Source organism: Carassius carassius, chromosome 10 (assembly GCF_963082965.1).
Source record: "Carassius carassius chromosome 10, fCarCar2.1, whole genome shotgun sequence".
In the NCBI taxonomy this organism is placed as follows: Eukaryota; Metazoa; Chordata; class Actinopteri; order Cypriniformes; family Cyprinidae; genus Carassius; species Carassius carassius.
The window spans coordinates 19,459,021-19,481,322 of NC_081764.1; the positions used below are offsets into that span (position 1 = coordinate 19,459,021).

A 22,302-nucleotide genomic window follows, 5' to 3' on the forward strand; every position below is an offset into this window, starting at 1 on the left:
AGTCGTTAGGGACCGAGGCAGTGGAGTGTTTCGGTACTGGAACGATGGTGGAGGTTTTGAAGATAGTGGGGACAGTTGTTTGGGCCAGGGACAGATTGAAAATGTCCGTGAAGACATTATACAGGTTAAACTAAGTCTGTAAAATTTTGTGCTGAGTTTTCTCTTTATTGTTTATCTGGTCTCATTCTTCCTTGCTTAATATGCGCAAAATGGGTCTGTAGTTAAAAATACATAAATATGATTCAAGACATTAATATGAATCATGGACAAACTTTTAAAAGAAGGCACACAACAGTAGGTAGCACAATTGTACAGAATTACTATAGAATTTTCTTTTCGTAGTGAAAATGTGTGTTAAAATAAGAAACTTAGATATTTAATTGTTTTGGCATATTTTATGTATTTAATTCATTTGAAGTTATCTTCAGGTCACATAAGGGGCACAGAACAGAGTCAATAATATATACCTAGATTATATGTTTCCAGGAATATTCCAATAGCTTTCGCCATATAAAATCTTTTAAAGAGGGCTTTATCTGAATGAGGACATTAATTAGAAAATAATGACGCAAAAGCGATGATTAAATACATAATATATGCAATGTCTGTTTGTGTTTGGAGGGAAATTATTGGTGAGCAGCGTCGCAATGTAGCAGGTATAGCTACAGGTGTAGACAAACTTCCGTTTGTGGACTATTCATTTCCACATGCATTTCTCCCAATACATGTTCAAAGTAAACCAGGCTAATAAGATTCATAGTGGGAGGGTAGAAAGCGTGTATCTACCATTCAGCATACTCCAGCCAGAGAAAGAGGGAGCGGGCGAAAAACGGCCAATTATTGTCATCCACACACAAGTACGTGTATAGGTGTGGTATGGAGAACAAGAGTTGTATCTGAGGCACGGAGTTAAGACTAGTGTAATTCCAGGAGCGTGTAAGAGCGTCATGGATAAAGCGAAACTAGCGCAGCTGAGATCAGCGATAGGGAATGTTGGGGACGCGTTAGTCATCACGAGCCTCGGCGCCGACACCGGTGCCTTTACAGTCTGTTTTCATCGTCGTGATGGTTTAGTGATGTAGATTTTCGAGACGCAGAGGCGGGAGCGCCGTGTCTTCACACATAGTGCACTTTGTTTCTCTTATCGGTTTGGGTGAAAAAACAGACTAGACATGGATACGCCGAGGGAAACCAGGAAACAAACAATCAAAGCCAAGTCGGCCAAGCGCAAGAATAAGACGCACAAGTCCCGAAAGCTGTTCAGAAGGAAATCGTTAAAATCGCTTGGAAATTTTATGAGCAGGATTGTCAAAACTTTGGGCACTTTGGCAAACTTGGGGGACGCGGACCAGCCGGACGCGGTGGTGCAGGATGATGATGGTGGGTTTGGAGACACTCTGAGCGCCCATAACTCTGGGAATTACAGAGAGAACTCGGCGAGGAAGACCGCTGCGCCCTCATCTTCTTATGGATCCGTCAAAGAAAGACTGTCCTGGTGCTACGGCGAGAAAACCCCGGGAGTTCAGGGTCTGAAGAATCATGGAAACACCTGTTTCATGAACGCCGTGGTGCAGTGCTTGAGTAACACGGAACTTCTTGCCGAGTATTTGGGTCTGGAGCAGTATAAATGTGAATTAAATGAGCGGAGGATCAACGGGAGGATGAAGAATGAGGAGGTCAGAGGGGAGGTGACGGAGAAGCTGGCATCGCTGGTCAGGGCGCTCTGGACTCTCGATTACACGCCTCAGCTGTCGGTGGAATTTAAGGTGAGTTTCGATTTGATCAGTTTACAGAACACGAACTTAAGCAAATAACCTCTTTGAAAAAACATTAGCTTTTTTCAGTATAGATTGGAATCGTTTTATTTGACTTAAACTGAGGCTATAATCAACAGGTAGATTTGACAGAAAGATTTAGAGAATCAGATAAAAGATTATGTAAAACGATCCGAGTTAAATGAGCTATATCGCTATTTTGACTCGGATCTTATGAATCCGGTTCAAGCTGTCTAAACGATCCGTTCACTGATTGAACTGGATTGTTCCCGAATCGGGAGTATTGAACCTATGACGCGTTCGGTCTTGTCCAGTTCACACTGTGTGTTCACTGGCTAGCTAGCACAGTGACGGAAATAACTAGACTTCCTCATCACTAATTTAAAAGTCTACAGTCCAGTAGGCTATTTGGTGGACGTGGGAGGGGCTTAGAGTAGGAGGCGACAGGTGAATCACCTGTCAACAACTCGACCAACTGGTTTTGCAAGATTGCAGAATGTTTTTAATTGTCATACTGACAATACTACTTTTAAACATTATGCATTTTAAAACAAACAGATTAACAGTATAAGAATTATTTAATCCACGAACAACAATCATAGATTGCTCACAGCTATTTAGTTGTGTGCATTTACCTTGAAGGAACAGTATCTACAGTCTTGTAATTCAATGCTTGTGCAGAGACACACAGAGAGAGAGATAGAGAGAACCAGCGCTAGACATCAGTCCACATTCTTAACAGACTTTGCCCCTGGTGTTCCCATTCATTCAGATCTACCCTGTGCACTGAGGACAGTTTCAACTGTCTATAGACCTCATTAGCTTACAGTATCAAATGCATAAAAAAAACTCTTAAAATCCTGCCTCTCCCAGAATTTCACTGTATATGTACTTCTGAAGCAATTAGTGTGTAACATTATTTCAGAATTCTGTGAAAATTTCTTTAATGACAAACTGAAAAGTCTGTCTTTGTTTGTGTGTGTGTGTGTGTGTGTGTGTGTACAGGTGTCTGATAACTCTCCCATTTCCATGCATTCCTCTTTCTCTTTCTCAACAACACCTTTTTCAATCTGAATATATATTATAACCAATATAATTTGAGTTCCTCTGTCATAATTAATAGCATTTGCATGTAGAAACAGATTGCATTATGATATAACAATATTAATAGTTGTATTAATAATAATTAATCAAATTCAGTGCTCATCTTGCTTACAGGGTCTGGTATTGAATACAGTAAAGACATGAAACTAGTGAATATTTAGTCGCTGATGGTCAGGGGGGAATTGATTAATACAGCGTCTGGAGATCAGCAGAAATGTGTGTCTGTCCTCCATATGGAGAAACAAGACAGACTTGATGACTTTTATCTATCTTTCTGTTTTCCTGCTCTCTGATTTTCCTTCCTTCCTGTTTGACTCTTAATCAGGGGTATCAATCTCAACACCCTCTCATGGCAATTTGTAACTATTTGACATTTTGGGGAATGGATGGCTGATTAGTATGAATTTGTTTCATTCATATGTTTTTGTACGAGCTGATTTCGCACCACTGGAAGTTTATGACTTGACCTTCATGCTTATTATTTTCTAAAAAATGTTTTGTTTCTGTACAAATTTTTATGAAAACATTAAGACATTAATCTCTTGATCTCTTGCAAATTAAAAGTGCAAAATGAGCTTTATGCTTTATGAAAAATATTGTGGTAAACCAAATTGAAACTTATATTAGATATAGGGCCTACATACCAAATTTGCAACTAGCCTTACTTTTTAGTATTAAAAATACCTTTGTAGTATTAATCACGCTCAAAATTTTACAGCTTTAATCTTTCTACCTTATTGTTGTTAGCAAAAAATTGGAAAAACTAAGTGGAAAAAATGAAATGACTGGCTCTGGGACAGTGATGGGTGTTATTAAAAGAATGATAAATTAAGACAAAAAGTTAATTTGTCTTGATGTACTGTAAGTTAAATTTAAAACATTGAATATTTCAAACCAAGAAACTATATGGATGACATATTTTTGCTTGCTTTTCGCCATGTTTTAACTTTTCATTTTTACCCTCAAATCATCCCACAGCTCAGATTGGATTCCCCAGTGAGCCCTATTCAGCCCACTGGCTATGTCTTTGACACCTCTGGTCTAAATGGAAAAAGCTTGTAGAATCTAAAATGAAAAGAAGAATGTAGTAAAGGCACATTCCTGTCTGGTAAGCCTAAGAATAGGAGAGAAACTCTGTTAGCAGTGCTGAAGCGGAGGTTATGTAATGCCTTCATTCATCATGTTGCTTACTGAATTGGCAATGGAACTAAGACAGGTCTTATTAACCTGCTAGACTTGTTTGTCATTCTTGTGTAAGAGAAGGGAGAGGTTTGTCCTCAGAAAGAAGTGAATGGAGACCAATAATTTATGCCTAAACTAAACCTCACACAAATTATATTAGCTGCTGTTTGACCTTTACACCTTACAATTTACAAGTCTCTGTGCTGTTATGTTTAGCGACTTATATTATATTCAAACAGTCTATTGCAGTATGAAAGGGTTAATTGTTGATCCATCACTTGCTTGCGACTAGTTGTGAGGAAGAAAGTCAAATTTGGTTGAATTGAAATCTGTTAAGAGATGAGTTTCAACTGAACTCAGTTTTCTAAATATCCTTATCCCCCATGGTACATCTCTTACAACCTACAGTGGCTGTTTATACATGTAAAATAAAATACAGCCTGGTGTTCCTGTTGTTGTTTGCATTTCAGCTCAGTAGAATTATCAGTTTACAGCCTGCAGTCCTGGTCAAACAATCATTAATAGGTGTAAATGTCATAAAGCTGCTGTAAGAGGACATCTCTGGAACTTTGGACTTGTTTTACTCATGCAGACATCATTTGAATTGATAAAGAGTACCTAGCTGTTCTGCAGGTGAGCTGTTGAGACTGAAATAACATCCAGTATGAAACACTGTGAACCTTAAAGGAAAAGTACACCCCAAAATAAAAATGCTGTCTTTTACTCACCCTCATGTCATTTCCAACTTATATGACTATATGACCTTCTTCTGTGTATGTTCTGAGAAATGTCTCAGTGTTTTTGATTTTGTTGTCCATACAGTGGTAGTCAATAGTAACCAAAACTGTTTGGCTAACAACATTCTTCAGAATATTATATTTTGTGTTCTGTAGAGGAAATAGATTCATACAGGTCTGGAACAACATAGGGGTGAGTAAATAATGACAAAAATGCTTTAAGTCATTGAGTTGAGAACCAGAACAGGCAGATTTGTTAATGAATCGTTCAGACCAGTCATAACTTCACTTCACTATTGTAAGCATGACTTGTTCACAAATCGGAGAACACTGTACTTCTCTCAATTACAGCTGGTTTCTAACACAAGGTTTTGTATGGCTTTGGAAGACTTAGAATATTGCACAAGCTGCGCGAACCACTTTTATGGTGATTTCCATGAATTATAATTGCACTACAAAAAAGAGCAACCAAATTTAAAGATTGACATGAGGGTGAATAAATGAAGACTGAATATTCTTTTTGGGGGCACTATTCTTTTGATACAGTTGAGTAAGCATCATAACAATGATAAATGTTGTTCATTTTGTAAATAATTTTGAACTGGTTAATGTAATACTGAAACCATATGAAATGACAGATAAATATTTCCTTTGTGTGTTTTTCTTAAGAGAAGAAATTTGCAAACTGAGGTGCTATTAGAGTAGCAGTGCAGAATTTAAATCACTGAGCAACCCATATATTTCTGGTCTTATTGAAGCTTTGTGATTCCCAAAATCCGCTTCTATCCCAGATCAATCCAAATATGATTAGCAGATAAGGAGATTATTATGATCTGATTATGGCATTATGCTAATGTATTCTGAATTCTTTTCATTCAACCTATTCTTGTTGTCTGTCTTTGTTCAAAGTCACACAAGATATTTTATAAATGTTAGTTTTTAGGCCTCAATTCATTGACTACAAATCAAGTTAAAACTGTGACCTTTTAAGGTGGAAAAGTTCTCTTCAAGTTAATTTATGGACTCATAATCAGGTGAGAAGGTTTTTGTTTTTAAACTTAAAATATAACACTACCTGTAACCAAACTGCAAATTAAATAATACCTCACCTGTACGTTTTTAAGAATATTGGTGATATATTATTCATTCAAGAGTTAAGAGCCCTTTAAAACCAAAATATATTAATAGGAATACATTGTTATATATTATAATAAATGTTTTGTGACTATAAGGCTCTGTTTACACCTGGTAAAAGATGTTTACGATTGCAAGTGATGACACTAAATACAGGTGTAAACACATTGTAAAAGGTTTTGAGCTTTGTCCACTTTCGATGACTTTCAGAGGTAGCTGCAGACACATTCAGTCGGGATTGCTTTCGTAGTGTTTGACTCAAGTGGGTCACATGGGTCATTCGTCTGGCCCGATGGAAGGATATATGCTATGTACATTTACTATCATTCATTCTTTATATTTACACAATGTACAGTGGCCCACTGGGAAAACTCCCGGTGCTCCAGATGGCTAATTCGCCACTGCTTGATTCTTATTGGTTGAGTAGTGTTTCAGGAGTGTGTTATGGCAGTATATCAGAACAGCTGGTGTAATCTGGTAATGTGAGGAGAATAAACTATATTATTATGATTGAAGTTTTCATGTGAGTTGTTTTAAAACTGTATCCAGATCAACATCTGTCTGACACCATGTCCCGCTCCTTCCCTAGAGTGTTGTGTCCAAGTATGGCTCTCAGTTCAAGGGGAATGCTCAACACGATGCTTTGGAGTTCCTTCTGTGGCTCCTGGACCATGTGCATGAGGATGCCAGCCTCTCCACAAACAACAACCATAGCAGCAAAACCAAATCATCTAGCCAGGTAACACAGCTTCAGTCCTTCTTCACACTCTTCAAAATGTATTCAAAAAGTCTAACAGCCATACAGTATAGTATGTGGGAAAACAGTAAGGCAAAAGAGTGTTTTAATGTCTAACTTTACAGTAATTAGAAACAATAGACCAAAAGTACCTGGATGACCTACTACTTCCCCTGAGATTCTAGAGTGCACATTCGATCAACAATTTATTAGTTCATGTTGCCACTGGAGAGGAGTTGGGAAAGCCATTTGATTAAATTCTAGTTAAGTGCAAAATAATTGCAATGCTCAGGCAAAGCTACAGACTTGGTGTCGCTATAGAGTTAGAAGCAGTGAATGCGATGTACAGGTTACATAGAATTAAGTGTCCCAAATAAGTTGCTGTAGAAATTGAATAATAGTTGCAGACAAAAAGCTTAACTTGAGAGTCAACACAAATGTAATGACATGAAATAAAACGTCATCATGTTTTAAAGAGTGGGTTGATTAAGTGGTGGAAATAGCGGATGATGGGCACAGAACGATAAAAAAACTCTTGAGACATTTACAGTAGGAAACAGGTTTAGTAGCTTGCAAACTCTACTACATGGATGTTGTACATAACTTATAATGTTTTTTGGAAATATGTATTGATTGGTATTATATTATATTATATTATATTATATTATATTATATTATATTATATTATATTATATTATATTATATTATATTATATTATATTATATTATATTATATTATATTATATTATATTATATTATATTATAGAACTCCTCTGCATGAGATTTTGTTTAATGAATTTTAAATAGAAATTCTTGATATCACAGCACTGAAAAAAAAAAAACCTCAGGAATACTAAAATGTGCCTCATTTAGTTACATCAATGGTCAAATCAAATATAAATTGCACGATGCAGTGAAAAGTTTAACACTTTTTCCGAGTGTGCTGCACAGGTCTGGTATAAAGAATATTTTTGCTCAGGTGGCCGAAATGTCCGCCCATTAGGGAATCTTTTTGCTCAGCAAAAAATGTATCCCCCATTTAGAGGGGACACTGGTCATAGAATAAGTATCAAACCAAATGTAAGTTCCTACTTGACAGTATGTGATTAGAAATTTGACACAACAATATTAAAAAATATCTACATAAGCTAGTCAATATATTAAAATACCTTTATGTTCCAGTTAAAGGAGTATTCCATTTCTGCGCCACTAGTGTGATGGAACTACAAAAATAAAGAATGTGCATCACGCTCCCCCAGTTCAAACATCTTTTGTTTTAAGTTTAGCTTACCTTTCAAGAATAAATTCTGCAAACTCATTGTATCAATTGAAACTGATAGGTTATAAGAAGCTCTTATGACACCATGTCTGTGACCATAAAACTGGATTTTACACATATCACTGATATCACCAATAACAATTAAATGGGGCACAGACCTACCGGCTCACAGCACTGCATGTGCTAAGGATGGCACAGACAAGTCCAGTCTATAGGTATGTACAAACATATATGTGGTGTAGTCCAACTTGCTGCTGAACAAACATCTTGAACAGAAACTCCCCTGAGTAAGGCCCGCTATGTGGCCATACCCTTTGTGGAGTGGGCTCTCAAGACCTTAGGCGGTTTAAGACCCTTGCAAACATAAGCTAAATCTATATCCTCTATGATCCAATGACACAGCTGTTGAGGAGAGAAAACAGCTTCTCTTTGTGAGGAATAGCCCAAGACCCAAAAAGCTGGCCATGAGTCCTGAAAGTCCATGAGCCTGTTGTGGACATAATGAATTCAACTTCTGCTCCGCTGGAGAAGTTTCAGTAGATGGGCATCAATATGCTGAGTCAACTACTTTAGGCACAAAAGCAGGGTTAGGGTGAAAGTTAACCTTAATGAGCCCTCGAACAAACTGCAAACAAGACGGGCTATAAGACAAAGCTTGTAAGTCACTCACATGGCTGTTACTAAAGCTATGAGCAGCACCGCCTTAAGAGAGAGATAGTTAAGCCCACTTCCTTCTAAAGTTTCAAAAGGTTGTTGTGAAAGGGCTTCTAGGATGATGGATAAATCCCATAAAGGAACCATCTGTCTGGACACCGACTGTTTATGGCATACCCCTTTCATAAAATGACTTATTAAAATGTGCTGGCCTGCTGATTTTTCGCCAAAACCTACATGACAAACTGAAATAGCTGCTAAATACGTCTTTATAATGGACTAAGCCTTTTCCCTATCTAGAAGATCTTGGAGAAAGCATAAAACGTCCCTCACTGAGCACTGAAAAGTGAGCAAGTCTGATACAGGAGGTCCCTCCATGTAGGAAGGGGCCATGGCTGGCCTGACAGCAGTTGTACTATCTTGGTCTTTTTGCCAACTGATGTAGTTGAAGGGAGCATGTGTTACCAGTGTTCAGCCGCAACATGGTTACGTTACTTGCCCACCTCGGCACCACCCGCCACTGTCATTTAAATTTTTTTTAGCCTAGTAATACACATAATTTAGTTCAGTTATAGAACAGATGTTACAAATAAATATATGTAAGCTTTTTTTTATTAATACTTGTTTCTTATTTATTTGGTTTATATAGATTTTTTCTGTTTTTAAACTTTGTGTAATTTATTTATTTTATTTTACATCAAGGTGTATGTCATATCTCCAAGCTTTCTCAATCATTTTGCCACACCTTCTATGTTATTTATTCATTTATTTAAACTTTGTGGAAGTTTTATTTTATTTTATTTTATATTAAGCCTATAACATGGTGTATTTTTTTTTTTTTTTAATAAAAGTTCTTTGTTTAATATAAGTGAGATGTAATTCCATTTTGTTGTTCCATTCAAGCAATTGACACCGAATTGGCAGTAATTCGAAAGTTAAAGTAAAATGCGTATGGGCATTTATAAGCTATTCAAAGTGAAGGAAAGCGAAGGAAAAGAGGGAAAACTTCAACGAACCCTCGGTGATACCAGTATTACCAGTGTTGTCACACATGGATTAACCTGTGGGGAAATTTCCTCACCGTCACAACCTTACTCCCCAGCCCTTTAAGGACATATCAGTTGTCCTAGTAACTCTTGATGACACGAGAGCACAGAGGTAACTGTGAAATCCAGTGCTGAAAATCCCTCATTTAGGGCAGCCCCAAATGTACTACAGAATTCATGGAAGCCATAAGACCCAACATTCGTAAGCACAGTCTATATGGAACCACTTTCCCCATCTGAAAGTGGGCGAGACATTGTTTGAAAGACACAATTCTCCCCTCTGTCAGTGTGACTCGATAAGAAAGAGAGTCTATGCTGAGCGCTTGGATATTATGTTTGTTATGAGGGCTCCAAACAGCTTTTTATCATGTTTATCTTGAACCCCACGTTGCTGAGATGATTTAACACCATCTCTGCATATTTCATTGTTTGCTCTCTTGACAATGAGCATATCAGATAATCGTCTATGTAAGACAATATTCTTACTCTCTTGTTCCTCAGTGGGAACAGGGCTGCTTCCACACATTTGGTAAAAACCCTTAGGGCTAAAGTTAGCTCGAATGTAATAGTTTGAAACTCACAAGTTGTAACTTGGTATGCAAATCTGAGGATTTTTCTGTGAGAGAGCTAAATGTATATGTGAAAATATGCATTGACAAAGCACTTTGTGTCTTAGCACTCTGAACAAATACTTTTGTAGGTGCATGTTAAACACACAAGGCAAAAAATTGGACAAAGGGCTGTACCCCTTTTCTTTGGAATTACAAAATAATGGAGTTAAAAGCCCTGATGGCTCTCCTCCTCGGGCACCACTCTGATCGCCTGTTTGATTAAAAGAGTTTCGATATCGGCTGTCAGTTCAATTCCCCCAAACTGAAGCGTGTTTTAAAAAACACAGTGTGAGTGCTTCTTGACAGAAGGGCCAGGGAATAATTGCGTGTCAGGTCACACGTTTCCTCTTCTTCTCCTTGGGGCGGCTTGTTTTTAGCCACCATGGGTGCAAACGAATGCATTCCCCAAGGTCCAGCGCCATCCAAGTGTGGTCGCTTGCCAGCTTACTGCCCATTGTGAGCAGGACTTAGAGTGCTAGCGCTCACTGGTGGAGGCATATCCAGGGATTCGGCTTCCATCATGTCTGTCCAGCTCGTACTAGCTCATGTGAGATGGTCAGTTGCCGCAGATTGTGTGGCTGCTTTGGAACAGGCATGGATTCCACTTGTTAACCACCACCAGTCTCAGCCTCCATTCCAAGATTTTCACCGGCAATGAGTGAACGCATGTTTGCAGTCTGCAAGCAACGTTTGACCATGCTTCAGACCCATACACATGATGCACATGGGGGGAAGGTCCCTGCCTGAGATTGTAGCTCCACATGAGGATGGGCATTGGTGGGATGCAAACCTCTTTGATCTTCGATTCATTCCCTTTGACGGGGGTTATGACCATTGCCATAATGCCTGAGAAGGGATGCAAATCTCAGACATGTCACAACATGTTAGTCTGTTGGTCTAAGGTAATTAAACCTTCCAAAGGCCACACTTAAAGCCTCAAGTTGACTTGATGTCACCTACCACTGTAATTTGGAATGCACTAGGCTGATTAGAATAGCTCGCCTTGACTCTGACACTATTGGAATTTTTAAGGATATCACTCAACAATATCCACTCCAACTGCTCTCCTGTTCGGTGACTGATTCCAATGACGGCCTGCCGGTTGAACAGTTAAGCGAAATCACCAAAGTCAGGATGTGCTGAGAGAGCTTACACCAGGAAGAAAGCACAAATTACTTTAGCAGGGGTCGACCTGGCTGATATAGGTGAGGCAGAGCCTGGTCACAGGTTGACTTGTCTGTCAGAGACAGATGTGGTGTCATAAGAGCTTCCTCACTTCACAAATTAGTATTTTTTATTTTTTATTTTTTGTTAACCTAAAATGCTTATTCATGCTCTTATTTGTAAAATTATAGGATGGATTTACAGGCAATTTAAAACTAATTTAGTTTCCACTTCATGTTACTGCACACAGTGTGTTGCATATGATGCTCCCCACATACATGTATTGTCTAACCAATGGAAGAAAAATAACTAGGCATGCAGTTACATTTAGACTACCAGTTTTCTCTTGTGTGTCTCTTTACGTGCTGTTTAACCTGAGTCTGAGGCCACAAACTCCATTAAGCTAATGAGAAGGAAGTTTCAGCCTGATGTGACTTCCACCCTGTGTATGATACATTGGCTGACTAGTTTTTCCGTTTCATTTTTTTACTTTTGTGCTAGAGAGATGATGTAGGAGTGGAAAATGAGTGGGTGGATTGGTGTGTGGGTGTTGTGAAAGTGTTGTAATGTTCTGTATATTTCACTGAGACCTTATTGTAAGTCTTTATTCTCTTCAGTAATCAATGAGGAATTGGAGAGAGCGTGGAATGTGCTTATTAAAAATTAACTGTGGTGTTTAAAAGAAGGTACAGGTTTGATAATCACATATTCACCTTCTCACAGTTCGGAGGCTGTTAGAACGTAATACATTTTGCAGGGTGTCAGACAGCAGCAGGTCAGCTGAAATCTGTGTTTTGGCAATGAACACACTTCAGCTTTTGTCTGCTGTAGTGGCAGCGAATGAAGGCGCCAAGCCTGCATGGTATTGTGGCAGCTCCATCAAGAGACATTTTTAGGCTTATAACAGAATGGATCAGTATCTCTGGCCCCTCACGTCACACTCTGATCTCATCCAAACAGACATTGTTATTAACAGCTAAATGACAGCTAGACACTTTCTAACACCGTTACTGCATATAATTTGAGTTCTAGACTCTCATTTAAAGCAAAAAAAGAGAAGCTTTTAACTATGTCTGTGATTGTTGAATATACAGTAATAGTAATTTTATGCTTTGTTATATATATTTTTTATTAATTTATAATTTTTGCTCATGGCTGTATTGCAAGAGAGTGGTGCAACATGAAGTGAATTTATCACCAGTTTTTTTTGCAGCTGCAATCTTGATTATTTCCTTGATCATATTTCATGCTTTATTGTGCATCAGTCAATTCCAATTAGTTCCAGTCTGTGTTAAACCGGTACTTAACCATCAATAGACTCATGACCATTTAATTGTTTGTTTTAATTGTTTGTAATGCATCATAACAGTAAAATTGTGTTGTTGTTTTTTTAAACTAATGCTATTATAATCAGTTTCATTAATAAAAAGGTGAAATAAAACTAAATCTGAATATTAGATTAAAAAAACCTATAGTATATTAAATGTTTTGTTTAGAACACATGTTGGAATTTGAAATCGGAATTGTCCTTCAAAATACAAAACAAAATTATAGGTTGCATTTTTTTAAATATATTATTTATCAATTTATTATCGTTTCCTATATAGTTGCTTTTGTAAAGCTTACAATATTGCAATGGGCCATAACTAAATAAAAAAAACTGAGGCTGCTTAAGGTAGAAATGTAACTGGAATAACAAGTTTATTTTAAACAGAAGAGGGTAATGAAGTGCATCTGTATGTTATATGAAGCCTTTGAAATATGTAGAGTAATCAAAGTAATCTAATGGGTAAGCCCACGGAGTATTTCAAGATCACAATTTATATTATATTGTTGTATTAGTGTGAATCAGGAGACACTGTCGGCAGGCACAAATTTATTCAACAAGGTAAAAAATATGTCCAGTGTTTCACAACACTGCCTAATTATTCACCTTGGTGTCTAATAAGCCAAATAACCATCAAAGGGGTGAGAGATTGTGAGAAGGCCATGATTATCTTAGACCCTCTTAAAAAAACATGTCTTTGTCCACAAGTTACTTTCCATAGATCCCTGGCTGCTACAGTAAGAAAAGTTCAATCAGTTGACCCAGTTGGCCAATGACATATTTACCAATGTTGTAGTCAAGACAAGCTCATTGGAATCAGAGTAGGTTAACTCTGAGTCAAGACTGAGACCAGAAGACCCTTGTCAAAAAAGTGCAATTTAAATATATTTTAATGTAATTTCTATTGTGTCATGTATTTATTAAATGTATTTGTAATTGCACATTTTTTATTGATTTCATTTAAAATATATTCACTTCAAATGTAAAATAACATAACAAATTACAGTTAAGATTATAATCAAGTACTTTACTTGTGCATTAGTATGGTTAAAGTTTTAATGTACAAATTTTATATTATTTACATTTAAACATTTTAAAAGTGTATTTAAGTGTTCTAAGAAACATAGTCATGAAAGTATACTCTCTTTACTACACTTGGCCTTTAATTGAATTAATATTACAAAATACAGTTTTTAAAAATATATACTTTTATGATTTGAAGTAAACTACGAGTGTACGTTCAATACAATTAAACACACTTCTTGTGTCGGGGAGTCGACGTCTTGTGTCCAAGACAAGACCAAGTTCAAATGCTCGAGTCCAACACAAGGCCAAGACCATGAAAATATGAGACAGAGTCCAGTCTGGAGCACTACAACTCTGATATTTACAATGTAAATGTGTCAAATATTTTAAACATAGTTAAAATGTTTTTAGAGAGAGAGAGCAAGAGAATAAGAGTAAAGAGAGAGGGGTCAGGTCAGGTGTTTTTTTTTTTTGTTTTTTTTCCTGGGCTGTTTGTCAAAGAATGTCAGAATGATTTGCCATGAAAGTGTTCACCTCAGTGGTTAACTATAAAGGATTGAGAGTATCAGAGATTACAACTCACTCAGTCTGTCTTGGCTAAAGCCTGCTATACTGGGCCTACATGAATGCATTTATTATTGCATGATAAATGTATATAGACGTATACACTGTACCAAATAGGATCATACTCGTTTTCCCACATTAAAATTCCATTAATATATAAATGGTACTTTCTCTGAAGGAAATATTTCTCTTATACATGACTCCACTGCCTAAAAGTCCAGCTGTCCATCTGTAAATTACCTTCAAAGTAAAAAAAAAAATGAAAGAGATCAAATTGGCACTCTTATCCCCTCAGCTTTTATAGAATTTCTGGGAGTAAATAATTTCTGAAATGGTAAGTTTTGCACTTGATGAACATCCCACAGGTATGTTTATACACTGAATCCAGATGTTTATTAGTCACTGTGAGATATCTTTGCCTTGATAGAAGTAGTGCTTATATGGATCCAAGGACTGAACATTATGAAATATGTTAAAGATAAATTATATATCTAGTGTTGTCACGGTACCAAAATTTCAGTATTCGGTACCGATACCAGTGAAAATCCACGGTTCTCTGTACCAATTTCGGTACCAAAGCAAAACACAAAATTATGCTAGTTAAAAAAAAATAAAAATAAAAATAAAACCAGTGCCATTCTTTATACTTATTTACAATTGTGTTTAAAGTTTTTCTTCAAGTAATATAATTATGAAAAACAATAAACAAATTTCCGCCAAATTTAATTTGTCTTTTAATTTATGAAATTTAAACACATTTTATTTTTTGGTAAATAAAGGGGATTTGCTATTAAAATTAAAACATGGAAGAAATATTGTGTGATTAATTTTTAATTAACAGTAGTAGCAGTGTCACATACATTTTACTAAATAATAGTAATATTTCTAGCACAATGCCTTAAAAATGAATTTGTAATGAATGCATATTTGTCATTTTAACTGAACTTAAAGGGATAGTTCACCCAAAAATGAAAATTATGTAATTAATAACTCACCCTCATGTCGTTCCAAACCAGTAAGACCTCCATTTATCTTAGGAACACAGTTTAAGATATTTTAGATTTAGTCCGAGAGCTCTCAGTCCCTCCATTGAAACTGTGTGTACGGTATACTGTCCATGTCCAGAAAGGTAAGAAAAACATCATCAAAGTAGTCCATGTGACATCAGAGGGTCAGTTAGAATTTTTTGAAGCATCGAAAATACATTTTGGTCCAAAAATAGCAAAAACGACGACTTTATTCAGCATTGTCTTCCATGTCTGTTCGGAAGAGAACAGTTGTAAGACAGTTCAAAACACAACAGTTTGTGATATCCGGTTCACGAACGAATCATTCGATGTAACCAGATCTTTTTGAACCAGTTCACCAAATCGAACTGAATCGTTTTAAACGGTATGCGTCTCCAATAAGCATTAATCCACAAATGACTTAAGCTGTTAACTTGTTTAATGTGGCTGACACTCCCTCTGAGTTAAAAAAAAACAATATCCCGGAGTAATTCATGTACTCAAACAGTACACTGACTGAACTGCTGTGAAGAGAGAACTGAAGATGAACACCGAGCCGAGCCAGGTAATGACTCGTTCAATCATAGGTTAAATTGGGCCGGAGCGCACCGGAGCGCAGCTCCGCCTCCACGGGTCCACAACACACCGTGCCGGAGCTCAGCTCCGTCTCCTTCAGCACCAAATATTGTTATTCCACTTTAATTATTTTTCATCTGCTGGTAAATACATGGCATATGAGACTGAATAATTAGCAAGACTACACAGAGACACCCAGGCTACATGGAATTATCAGACCTCATAATACATTAACCCCTGCATTCTCTGGTTCAGTACCCCGCCCACCATCGACGTTACCATGGAAACCTGCGAACGGCTAGCAAAATCAATCTTTTAAATTCAACTGCCCGATGGGCTCATTGTGCTGTATAATTCTTTATCGAGCATACGTGAGTATTTGGTTTAATTTACCTCAGATAAATAAGATACATAATTATTCAAACACAACCTACAACTTAATTTTCTAATGTGACTAATGTAGCCTCGCTTGCACTGTTTAGTTTTCATTTGATTTGTCTACTAAGGCAAAGTCCTTTTTTGTCTCTGGCTAAGGCCATAGCTGGCAACTCTCACGCATTCGCGCTCTCACGTGACGCCACATCAATTTTCTCATGCACCGTAAAATCGCAAAGCAAAGAGGACACGGAGACCGACAGACAAGACAGAGCAGGATACTTATGTTATAAAAAATAATCTCATCTCTCAGTGTCTGTCAATTTTATTTTCGAAATTCAAGCAATAAATACAGTTTTGGCGCTTGTAAATGTGACGTGACAGATCCCTATAGCGTCACGTGAACGAATGATCTCTATAAAAAATAAAAAAACGCATTATATGTCTGGCCTGATTAGGGGTTTTTTTTTGTCTTGAGAAAAATGAATACCTATCTTGTTTAGACTACCTAATTTTTATCCAAATTAGTCAATATTGAACCATATCACAAGCACTGAACTGAATGTAAATCATAAAATTTGTGTCAAGCAATAAAAAATTTTGCTTATCAGAAACTGTACCATGTAAACAATATCAATTGTTGTTACTAAACCTAATACAATTCTGCTTAGTTACTAAAATGTTCAGTTTTGCTTTCACACCAATTTGATATTTAAAAATAAAATATTTAAAAAGTATATAATTATCTAACATCTGACTAATTCATGCATGCAGTCCAGGATGGTCCAGGATGGTCCAGAGCATGAGCTGGAGCTTTTTGATCAAATAAAATGTGTTGTCACCTGACACCTGGCCCTCTCCAGTGCCACTGGTGTATGGAGAACAAGAATTGAGGCAGCTGTGTGATAGTCATCCAATTAACTACTGTAGTGTCAAACAAGGTTTCAGGGACTACAAGGAAGACCCAAACATGGCAATTAAAGAGGGTCTTCTGAAATTAAAACGCACAGTAGATACTAGGGGTGGCACGGTTCACTGAAAAAAACCCATACCGTTGAGTTCACCACACACGGTTCGGCACGCGCTGGGACCGCGGTTCAACTTAAATCTGACACAGCATCTGTAGTATGGTTTGCTACAAATAGCACGTAAATCAAACTGGGTTCAGTAAATATATGTTTGTGTTGATGGATGCGCATTCTGGATTCCCAGACATTACAACAACAGCGATGAGGAGAAAAAAAAAAACACTGGACAAATCATTCACTCTTGATCAATGTGAATGACGTATGCTGGATTATGAGCAGTCATTTATTCCGTCATGAACCGGGTGCTGATAGCACGCGCACACAGATGAGATCTGTACTTTATTCAATTTCTGTACCAAAAAACTTGCGAGACCTGCCTAAAAAAAACGAAAAAAAAAAAAACACCTGAAAATCACTGCTTATTGTTTGTATCTTTACTCTATTGTATTTATTTGTATTTAATTGTTGCTTGTAGTTGGATAGAATATTCTTCTTTTTTTTATTAGAAAGTATAGTTTTTCCATAAACATAGCACATACCGAACCATACCGAAACCGTGACTCTAATTCCGTGAAAACAAACCAAACCGTGAAAAAGTTGAACCGTGCCACCCCTAGTAGATACACTTGCTGTGAGCACAGCTGAATGTGAAAGGGGATTGTCAACGATGAATATTATTGTTTCACCGCTGAGAAATCAGCTGAAGATTTCCAGTGTGTCCTCTTTGATGTTCATAAAGTTAGTGGGTCTACCACTAGAGTTGTGGAACTCAACTAAGTTTGTTAGGAAGTTGGTGATGTCAAGGAGGTCAGACCATGCTGCCTGTAGACAAAGACAGCATAAACCAGAGGAGCCTGCGTTTACTCCTATTAGGAAGTTGATGAATGCATGAATTGTAGTATGTGAATAAGTAAATCTGATGTATTTAAAGTGTAAACTGTTATGTCTGCACAAGTGTTGTTCGGGTTGTTGAATAATGCATTGAGTTGAGTAATTATCCCCTGTGATTAAGTGAAGTGAAAGTTATACAGCCAAGTATGGTGACCCATACTCAGAATTCGTACTCTGCATGTAACCCATCCAAAGTGCAGGATTCAGATTTCAACCAACTTTTGTGGCTTAACATTTACAGACACTAGTTCATATGGAGATTTGTTTTGATTAATTTATGCTAACTTTGACAAACTCCGTGACTTTCCATATTAAAATGTAAGTTTCATTTTCATGACTGAATTTTGAGATTCCGTCCGCATTTTTGCTTCGCGGAAATCATAGCGCTGTATGCGTCAAGAACCGGGTTTGAACGGGTCCTCGGTACCACCGGTACTTACAGAAACCTGGTACCGTGACATTTACATTTTTTTTTGTACCGACTTGGTACCGAAGAACCGGGTCTTTTGACAACACTATATCTATCTATAAAATTAAAATCTTAAAAGGGTCATATGACATTGCTAAAAAAAACATTACCGTATTTTCCGGACTATAAGTCGCACTTTTTTTCATAGTTTGGCTGGTCCTGCGACTTATAGTCAGGTGCGACTTATTTATCAAAATTAATTTGACATGAACCGAGAGAAATGAACCAAGAGAAAACATTACCGTCTACAGCCGCCAGAGGGCGCTCTATGCTGCCAGAGGTGCTGCTCAGTGCACCTGTAGTCTACACTGAGCAGCATAGAGCGCCCTCTCGCGGCTGTAGACGGTAATGTTTTCTCTTGGTTCTAAATAAATGCGACTTATAGTCCAGTGCGACTTATATATGTTTTTTTCCTTGTCATGACGTATTTTTAGACTTATGTGACTTATACTCAGGTGCGACATACCGAAAAATACGGTATGTGTATTTGGTGTAATGCAATGTGTTTTTTTGATTTAAGGTTCAGAAAACACATTTTCTACATAATGTGCATAATTTTTACTCCTCTATGCCCTGCCTTTCTGAAACGCTTCAATTTTTACAAAGCTCATCATTCCGGGGCGTATTTAAAGGAGGCGTTTTAGGAGGGTTTGGACAAGTCTTAACTTTTATAAAGAAAATCTCTTTTGATTTGACACTTTGGTCTTTGTGCATAAAGACGATCTGTAAAGTTGCAAAGACCTTGTAACACTCCAAAGAGAAAGTAAAACTAAAATCGCATCATACAACCCCTTTAACAAGGTTATAAGGCCACCCAGTGTATGCAATGTTACTGTAAGTTTCTCACTTAGTCAGGCTGTTGTCCCCACATGCTTCAAAGCTACAAACATCATTCCAGTCCTGAAGAAGCCATCTTCCATCCTGCTTCAATGAGTACATCCGTTGCACTTACCCCATTCTCATGAAGTGCTTTGAACGCCTAGTCATGCACCACATCAAGCCTCCCCCCCCCCCCCCCCGGACCTTATTCCAGTTTGCATACTGGTCCAATCGCTTGACCGATGATGCCATCGCCACTACCCTCCACTACACACTCACACATTTAGAGGAAAAAGACTTATACATCAGAATGCTGTTCATAGATTTCAGTTCAGCATTCAGCACAAATATCCCTCAACAGCTCATCCACAAACTGGTCCAGCTGAGGCTCAACAATTCATTGTGCAACTGGCTGTTAGACTTTCTGACTGGAAGACCTCAGGCAGTACGGTTCGGCATCAACACATCCAGCACCATCACACTGAAGACTGAGGCACCCCAAGGATGTGTGCTGAGCACCCTCCTCTTCACTCTGCTGGCCCACAACTGCACACCGTCACACAGCTCCAACCTCTTTATTAAGTTTGCGGATGACACGACTGTGGTGGGTCTCATTAGCAACGGACATGAGACCAACTACAGCAGCAAGGTGAGCCATCTGGCTGGGTGGTGCCGTGACAAACAATCTCTCTCTGAACATGGAGAAGTCGAAGGAGATTGTTGTTGACTTCAGGAGAGTGCACACTCAGAATGCTCCTCAGACCATCGACGGTGCGACTGTGGAGAGAGTGAGCAGCACCAAGTTCCTGGGTGTGCACATCACAGAGGACCTCTCCTTGACCGACAACACTGCAGCACTGGCCAAGATAGCAAAGTAGCATCTCTACTTCCTCCACAAACTGAGAAGAGCCAGAGCCCCGGCCCCCATCATTTGCACTTTCTACAGAGGCACCATCGAGAGCATAAATGTAAAATCCAATCTTATTGGCTGGCTTATGAGAGTCAGTATACAAGGGTAATATGGCTTTGTCCATTCAATTTTATTTAAACACTGCAAAAGTGATGCAGGGTGTGACAAAAAAGAGAGGAGGATCTCAACAAATTCTGATCACAAATGGTCACAGGACATGCATTTGAGATGCATGTTAATACCAAGAAGAAAAAGGAATGCACTACTTCAGATCACTGAAAATGCATCTTAATACCATCAGTTGGAAACATGGTCATTATGTGTATGTGTAAGTAGGAATGGTTAACTGATTAAACAAAATTAACTTTTGTTTTATTTGAGTTTAATTGGATTTGAGTGGGTGTTACATAGTAGTGTATCAACTGTAAATGCCCATGTTTAGTTCTATTATGGTTTATTATTTAATACAGTTTATTAACACATTATATTTTGTTTCTGTATTGCAGATATGTATTGTATAGGTGTATAGAATAATTTTTCTTATATAATAGGCCTATTTCTTATATAATTATATTTTGACAGTGTCTATTTATACTTGGAAACAGTATCTACCACTTAGTCAGAGTTCAACCCTCCCTCATCATATACTGTATGTGAAGTGCATCCTGCTTGAGGAGTGGGTGATACACAAAAGCATGTTTTCTTGTGTGGAACATCTAAACATCAGCCCATTTCACAAAGTAATACAAGTAAATTACCGTAAAATAATCGGACGACTTAAATACTTAAATAAAATAATTAACGACTTAAATACCAATAAATATAAAAATCCACTGTTCACACAGGCAAGGACGTTCTGTCTTTTTTCTGGTAAAGCAGCATTCACACATCAATTTCAAAATACAGGTACATTTTGTGACATCACTGACTGGAAATAACCTCTAAATTGTGACACCTTACGGTGTTGTTTTTGTAAACATGGAGGGTATGAGGGATATGTCTTTTTTTATCTTTTCATATTAGGGGTGTAACGGTATGTGTATTCGTACCGGACCGTTTCGGTACATGAATTTCGGTACGGTGCACGTGTGTACCGAATGACCGAATGCAATATTTTGTTTGCGGAACATAGGTACATTTTCGTGTTTCCAAACGAACATATTAAGTGGCGGAAGTCTCTGCGTTCAGCGCAAATCCTGCCCTGCAGCTGATTCTAAGGCCGGCGACACACTGGCTGCGTGGCGTGAGCGTGGCGTTTCTGCTGCGTGTCAGTTGCTTCATGTTGTCTGTGTCTTTAAACACCAGAATCGTGCCTGACGCGGCGCTGGCGTGCTGCTGCTGTAGGTGACATAGAGGGAGACCGCCGACAGACCAGGATCTTGTCTTCACGACAACAATATCTATACTTCATGTTGAGCATAAATATAAAGCCTACTGCTAAAGGACACCGTCAACAGTATTGACGGCAAAATAGACTATGTTTGACAGGTCCAATATGCCAGTGTGTCACCGGCCTAAGGTTTTCAAAAGGCATCACGCGAGTGTGAACATCACTACAACTAGAAAAAAAAACGATTGTAATTCAAACGCAGCTCCCGTCGGCATTTAAACAGACCTTTGCTCTTAATTCCGATCGGTCCAACGCAATAACGAAATCTGAGCAGGTCTAAAAACTGAAACTGTTGATGCTGCACTTTACACTTTGGAAAAGTTATATATTTTTTTTAAATATGAGCAGGCCTACAAGCTGGGATTGGTAATGCTGCACTGTAATCATAGTTTTTTATTTATATTTTTCATTATATTTTATTATATGATATTGGTTTGAGACTGAGAGCATTTTATTTAGTGGATAACTTTGCAGCAGTATTTTATTTCTTATTCTTTTT

General features: G+C 37.8%; 1 protein-coding gene across 2 annotated transcripts in view; it reads left to right on the forward strand.

The window, feature by feature from the left end:
- Window positions 1-826: 826 nt before the first annotated feature.
- The window catches only part of LOC132151938 (ubiquitin carboxyl-terminal hydrolase 43-like), a 90,052-nt gene continuing 68,576 nt past the window's right edge, over window positions 827-22,302 (forward strand). For both annotated transcript variants that reach the window (XM_059560494.1, XM_059560495.1), the window contains exons 1-2: window positions 827-1,766; window positions 6,522-6,671. In XM_059560494.1, coding sequence (XP_059416477.1) covers window positions 1,173-1,766; window positions 6,522-6,671 — 744 coding nt within the window. In that variant the 5' untranslated portion in view covers window positions 827-1,172. The remainder of the gene's footprint in view (window positions 1,767-6,521; window positions 6,672-22,302) is intronic.